Source organism: Protobothrops mucrosquamatus, unplaced genomic scaffold, assembly GCF_001527695.2.
Source record: "Protobothrops mucrosquamatus isolate PMUCROS unplaced genomic scaffold, P.Mucros_1.0 scaffold275, whole genome shotgun sequence".
NCBI classification, from domain to species: Eukaryota; Metazoa; Chordata; class Lepidosauria; order Squamata; family Viperidae; genus Protobothrops; species Protobothrops mucrosquamatus.
The window spans coordinates 1,132,975-1,140,753 of NW_015386619.1; the positions used below are offsets into that span (position 1 = coordinate 1,132,975).

At 33.0% G+C, this 7,779-nt stretch overlaps 1 protein-coding gene across 1 annotated transcript in view; it reads left to right on the plus strand.

Annotated features, from left to right (window-relative positions):
• LOC107286328 (metabotropic glutamate receptor 8) overlaps positions 1–7,779 on the plus strand; it is a 447,549-nt gene that overhangs the window by 242,529 nt on the left and 197,241 nt on the right. Inside the window, exon 5 of the mRNA XM_015814679.1 lies at positions 427–564. Within this exon, the coding sequence (XP_015670165.1) occupies positions 427–564 (138 nt within the window). The remainder of the gene's footprint in view (positions 1–426; positions 565–7,779) is intronic.

The following is a 7,779-nucleotide window of genomic DNA, read 5'->3' on the forward strand; positions in this document are numbered from 1 at the left end:
TGATGATGTTCAGTCATTTCATAAATATACACATAGGAAACCAAATACATGGTAGGCTTTTAAAAGAATTCTTCCAGTTGGTCTCAGTTTATATCTGGAACATGATATTTCATGAGTGGAAGTAAGCTACTTTATAACTGAGCAAGGATACTTTTTTTCAGAAATCTATTCAAGCAATTGGAGACATTATTTTTTTAGGATGCTGCCCACACTCTGCATTGTATTAATGTAATAGTAATAAGCTTAGGGTTTAAATTTCTCTAGTGTTGAGTAGGTAATGCTATAAGTTACAAATGCTATAAGTTACAAATCACTAGTAGGGAAATTTATAAACAGAAAAAACTATATCATATAAGGCCAAAGACCTTATCACATTCAGCATACTGTTCTGATCTTCATGTATGTATATCTGTATTTTCAATTCAGGTTTTGATAGATATTTTAGAAGTCGAACCCTAGCAAATAACAGAAGGAATGTGTGGTTTGCAGAATTTTGGGAAGAAAATTTTGGATGCAAGCTGGGTTCTCATGGAAAGAGGAATAGCAACATAAAGAAATGTACAGGTAACTGTTTGAGTATGCACTTTGTTCAAGTTATTTTCTTTTTGGTGGGCTTTGTTAATCTGGGAGTCAATAGCCTGATTTTGTCTTGGCTCAAGAGTTAAGGTGTGGCTAAATTGGGAAAATGAGAATAGCAAATGACATCCATGCTGTTTTCAAGAAAAGTGCAAGGTCTTGAGCATGACCTAAAGGAAACTTTAACTTTTAAAACTTACTCTTTTTGAATTTTATTCTGATAAAAGTACCTTAACTCTCAATTCTCATAGCCTGAATCAAGTAGGCTTTTGGATATTTGTTAAGATTTTATATTGATCCATTGCTAATTAGATTGATGGAATGAATTTATAACTGCTGAAAGTCCTTTGGTGATGACTTNTTGGTGATGACTTAATTATTTACACCAACAATATTGTAGGTATTTATCTGATATGTGGCTAAAGGACTTTGTCCTGATTTATTACTTGAAGTTAGCCATATTGTTTTCATGGGCCATATAGAGTTTGTTAATGGGGAGTGACTATGATTTTCATGTATAGTTCACATACACTTTTGCAATGATCAAAAAGCAGTAAAGGAATGTAATCAATAAAATTGCTGTGAAAGCACATGGATAATCCATAATCAATAATCCATAGTCCTAATAATTTGCAGTATTTTGTAGCAATTCCTTAGTAATTAAGATACTTGTAGGCTAAAGATACAAGTTAAAAGATCAGTACAGGGCTAAATATAAACTATGTCCTCATTCATTATTAATGAAAGGTGTGTGTGTACATATACATACATATCATCTCACGTTGTGTCCTACATATAGGTTCATTTCCTTGCAGCTAATCAATATACTATATGACAGACTTTTGCATTATGTTAAGCATAGTAAATAGGAACAAAATTGGTTGATGTATAAGTAAGCCTTACTCCATTAAAACTATGGTCACATTTTCAAACTAATAGTGGTCCTATAGACTTATTTTATACTACTGTTTAAATGTTAGGGTATAGAAATGCTCTCTTCAAAATCTTATCTAAAATGTTAATTAAGATTACTACCTCTTGCAAGCCTTTTTCCTATAAGAAGAACAGCTTATATTTCTTAATGCTTTGCATTTTGTTTTAACTGTTCAGCAAAACTAATCAGCCTTTAAATGCTTATAATCACTGATGGCAGTGTTAAAAATAGAGATGGGAGAAGAGATTTCATGAGCCATGTACAACAAGTTCAAATTTGGCTAATTTGCACAGGTCATGAACAAGCCATAATATTTGTTTCTATGGAAGACATTTATGGTACTTTATAATGAACTTAAAAATGTATTTGAAGGTTAGAAATCTTTTGGTTGCAATGTTTAAATAGTTTCTATTTTACCCTGGGATATTAATTTTAAGGTTTAATAAGAAATAAATATTTACTGCCACTTTTAAATATAATGGAGCAATTTTATAGAATTTAACTTACATCATAGTTAGGATTATATTGTTACTCTTTACATATTGGAATTCACAAAAATAAGAGCCATTTTGGTTAGGAATTAAGCACTGGATTTGGAGCAGGCAAAGTTCTAGTCCTGTTTGGGCACAGAAGTCTAATAGGAGATTTTGGGCCAGTCATTTACTCACAACAAAGAATGTGTTTCTGAAAATGTTGCTTTGTTTATGCAGTTGCTAGCAGTCAAGACTAACTAAAAGACAAAGTCAAAATACAATTAAGTTAATTTTATTTTAATTTAAGGGCCATTCAAAGCTGCCAAGCTGATGCAACGGGAGTGGGCTTTTCAGGGAATGATGGACAGTCCCTGAATCCCTTTATATGACACTGATTATCATTATACAATTGCCCTTATAAAGTTAAAGGTATTGGTTAACACAATGTATTAAAGCTAACACAATCCTGGGTTGCATAAACAGGGGCATGGAATTAAAATCACGTGACATATTATTACCACTTTATAAAGCCTTAGTAAGGAATCTTAATCTTAATCTCCCCCATCACATGGGTTCAATAGCATCTATCAGCACAGTGCAGATTTTGCCATAATGTGAGAAATAATTTGAGGGCGATTCGTCTTGATAAAAGCAAATATTCTGGATGGATGAATAGTATGCTCTACAACTTATTTGAATGGTCTATGCATAGACTGTACATGCATTCAAAGGGTGGCTTCAGAAAAGACATTAGTGCAGGCAAAGTACCTCTCCTCAAAACAATGAGGTAGCTGCAATTTCTGGAATAGTGGCATGGTTGTACATGGGCTTTCCTAGTTGTTTCCACATATGGGTACATGCATAATTTGCTTCATTTCAAGCTTTTGCCCAAATATTGTCTATGCATGGAACTGAGAAAGCCAGGACAGGTCTTCTGCTATAAGAAGCTGTCTTGAAATGTTTTACACAGTCCTACTAATATGATATGTATGTTTTCTCTTTAACTGCCCAGCTTTCATTACATCAGTTTGGGAACTGCATTTGTTTTCTTTCCTTGATTCATATTTTGTCATTAGCTCAGAACATTATGAAGCTATGTACATAAATTCAGTGGAAGCACAAAATCCCACATTATTTGATGTAGCATTAAATCAACCTGCCTCTTCTCAAAGTAAACTATACGGGTGAATAACATTTACCATTGCCTTTTATATGATAGATCATGTCTAATGTAGGAATAATAAAATAAGATGCATAGCCATTTACTGCTGATAGTTTCGTTCAATTTCCATGTGTTCAGTTTTTGTTAAAAAAAATAAGTCTGACAGTTCGATGGAGCAAATAGGCAGATTTGTGTTATGAGAGCATTAGAAAGAAGACTTAAGGACAGCCAGGAGTTGTCTGTTTCTAAGAGTCTCCTTCTCTATATTTCAGGATTGATTTCTTAGACAAAGAACATAATAGATGCTGTATAAATAAATGTTCACTTGCCGTTCATTCTAATTCCATTTTCTGATGAATCTGGAAACAGGTCAGGGATATCTGAATTAGGAATGTACAAAAGTGTCAGTTTTGGTTGCACTCAGTTTCATTTTTCTATTTTTAAAATTAATTTGTCCCATTCCTACCTCAACTTGCACTTTTCTTTTAAATTTCTTCATTTTTGTGTGGATTTTTCCTGACACTGTTTTAAAACACAATTTGAATAATGGATGCATTTTTTCCAAGTGATTCCCCATAATGTGACACATTTGTATGTTCCCTTTTTAAAATGAATATTTTTGTGCTCCTAAAATACAAACATTTAAAAACATACTTAAATTGAACAATGCAATTTCAATTTTTTGAAAAAAGTCTGACTATTGAAAGATAACTAAAATTTCAAAAACATAAATTCATACATTTATTTTTTTATAAAACACCAAAAGACCAAATCTATTCTAATGCCACTAAATATCTGATTGCATTCAGAACATGTTTTTCTTCTTTACTGTTATCCTTATTGTGTCTTATTTCCCTTTCTGAAACACAGTTTTAGTGGTAGACAGTCACTGTTAAACAAATGGCTCAGTGGGTGGAAAGATGTACATATGGCTCTTCAGTTTCATCTTTAGAAAACTCATGAAAATGACTATGCTGTATTTGACTAAGCTGTATCTTAATTATCTTCTAAGTAAGCAATGTAATGTGACCATTTGATGGGCAAATATACACACTGTATACACACATTGCCGGGACTTTAGCTCAGACTTTTTGACCTCAACTTTGTCTAGAAAGACTGTATTCTAAGATGAAGCACAGGTTTAAAAGTTCCTTCTATTTTGAAGGAAAATGCAGAAAAATAAAAGGCTGCTGTTTTGGTTCTATTTGTATTTACGGAAAAGAATCTGAACATTTTTGTCAGCAAATGGTCTCCTCCCTCCTTACCATTTTCTCTCCCTCCCACTCTGCCTCCCCCCCAATCTTATGATTCATGCGCCAGTTCATGTGTATTGACTGTTTATCTTCTCAATTTAAAAATAGTACACTTCCTGAGACAGAAGCAATGGCTCAAAGCCTATCAAACATACCTATGGGCTCCGTTATAAAAAACAGGAAATATTTTCCTCAGGAATGAATTTTTGAGTTTTCTGCTAAACCTGTAGCTGTTGTTTGATTAAATAGGAGTTGCTTTACTCTATCTATTTTAATATTATTTATACTGGCTAGTACTGTTCAGCACTTAGATAAAGGCTTTTCTGAAGAGATTCTACAGCTGAACTAAGAACTATTTCCTGCAATCTATGCACTGTGCAGGTGACCAACACAAATCTTTGCAAAAGCTCTGGCTTTTCAGATTGTGCAGTCAATGATTGTTCATTGTTCAATAACAAGCCATAGATGTCAAGTTGAAGTGATCAGGTTTTCCTGTTGACATGTTAGTTGCCACATCCCAGATGGAGGTTTCTTGATACAGTGAGAGCTAAATGAAAAGAGCATGCAGTCCTATGACCCTGTGTCTATAATATACCAAACTGGGTTGGGGAGAGGGTTAGTGTGACATGGGAAGAGCATAAAGGAACATTTATCTCAGTCAACTAATCCCTGTGGGAAGTTGATTTAGCTCTAAACAAATCAGGCAGTACAGTACATAGTCAAACTAACTCCACCCACTGCACCCACTCAGTCTTGTGGTATCTGGTGAAGAACAGGCTGTTGAACCCTTAAATTGCTGTCTGACATTTGTATCAATGACTACAAAAGATTACACACTGTGTTCTAATCCTTCACTATTGTTCAGCACTACAGGCTTCAAATGTGCTCAAACTAACTCTGGTAATAATTTGGATAAGAGGAATGAAAACTTAACCTTCTGCTTATTGATTTCTGAAAACTTATCTGACAGATCATGGCAACAAATTCAATATTTTATGCTAACTCTTCTTTCACTGTTTCAGTTCACTAATGGTGAACTGGAAATTAGGATATACAATTGATTTGTTTCTGTACTGTAATTTGCTATGAGCAATCAAACTCATACAGTAGAAGAGGAAACCCATTATACTTACCCAAATATAATTCTAGCAGAAAGGGTTTGTGTATTAAAAATATGAATGTCATAGTAAATTCTCTCTCCTCTCTCCTCTCTCCCTCTCCTTCTCTCCCTCCTCCCTACCTCTCTTCCTCCCCACATCTATATAATGTCTGACTAGAGATAAGTGATGATTAAGTACACTAGGATTTTTTTAAGTAATGTTATTAAAGTTTATACTTACAACAGTAAAAACTAAAAGAAAAATAGAAAGAGTAAAATTACCTAATACTCTTGGTTTATTGTTTGTATGCCCTTTTAATTATTAAAACATCAGCTTTTAAAAAAGTGTATCATCTCTTTGTGTGTCATTCTTGTAAATCTATTTCAACTCAGCCTTGGTTTTGTCAGGGGTATCAGGGATATCTCTTCAATAATATCTTTTAGACATAGGATACATAGGAGTTTATTATTATTAATCTATATTTCCAGTCTTTGAATATTTTGCACTATTCTGTAACTGTTAGTTAAAAGAACTATTTGTTCTTTTACTTTAATTAGAATCCTTACTTCCCTCAAATGTTCAACTTTTAAATTATTATATTTTTAAAGATTCAAAACAAAATCGTTTTCCCAAAGGAAATATTCTTTATAATGAATTCCAAAATCTTATTTCAAATTTATCTGGATCTGTACTCCACTTATAGCTTTTCAAAATCAAAGTTTTAATCAACCTTTTGCTTTTTTCTTCAATTGTTAACAAAAGCTCTTAAGCTTATAGTGAAAACATTTTTTCATTAAGGATTGACAGCAAATTAACCTAGTGCTTTCAAACTTCTTGATCCAAAGAGTTCTGAAAGCTGAAAAGTAGTTAACAGGCAATTTCCAAAAGTGATTATAAAAGAAAGTGTGCAAACTTAATGTCTTTCAAAGGCGCCAACTCTGGTTTGAGCAAGATGATTATTTCTTTATTTCCCAGTGCCTGAACCCACTAAAGATCACTGTCTTGTGGAACACTTCTGGGTGATCTCAAGTCCTCTCCTTTGTTCAGAAGTTTGAAGCAGAGATGTTCAAAGACTAAGTCTACTTGCAGATTCTTTGTTCTTTGCCGCAGTTGCTGACTCTGCTTGGAATTGTCATTCTTCTTCCACAAGTCACATTAGGACATTTTCTATGTTGAAGCAACCTATAAGAACAAACCTGGTTTCAGTAGCACACTGATTACTTATGAATAAAAGGAATTAACTACTATCAAATGTTCTGAAAAATCCATATTCTATATAGTCAGGCTTATGAATAATGCTCTGTGCCCTAGAAAAAGGTAGTTTATCATTTCAGTTTTGTTTTATTGCTAACAAGAAAACTAACTTTATTCACATTGCACTTAAAATATAGATTACATTACACAATAAATATTAAAAATATATCTCAGCAGTTTTCTACTTTATGTAACCTTACTAATTCGTACATTATATGCAAAATATCATTATGTCCCCCAAATAAGCTGATTTGCAGCAAAAATGTGACAAAAGCAACACCCTACAATGGTAATTTAAATTTCATGGCAGATCATTTTATTTGACCTTAATAAACTACAGCTATTTTAAATACTATTTACAGTTTGGTAAGACTATATTTGGAGACTTAAATAAACTTTGGTTTAAATTATGTTATGTTATGATAGTGAAATGATCATATCATATATGAGATGTAAGTAATTATTTGTTGCTTTATTTTTTGCCTCTGGTCAAGTTCTAGTAACAGGGGTCTGACTGGTGTCAAAGAAAAATCAAATGGAAAAGAAAAATCAACTCTAAGTAGGAAGCTTACATTTAATTTGGATAAATGAAATGATGCAAACCCCACTAAGTTGTTAATAGGAATAGATAACTATTGCTTACCTGCACAAATGTTGGTCAATTATATCTATTCTACATATTCCTCTAAAAGCACATGGTGGCCTCAATATAGCGAAGAAGTGAAATGAAAGATCACAGAAGGACTATTGTCAAAAAGAAGAGAGAGTAATTGTTGGCACATGATCCTATACCCTACTGTAACTGGTTTTACATGGCTGAGAAGTCTTCTACATAGTTAATAATGAAATAATGATCTTATGTTTAAATACTTAGATAACAAACCAATCTAGTATGTGCATGGTATATCAGCAAGTTTAGGAGTAGGACAGACTAAATTCTGAAAGTTCAAATTCCAACCTAGAGTATCCTAATTTGAATTTCCAACATCAAATTGCAAATGAGATTTGGGGTCACTTTGGGATCCAT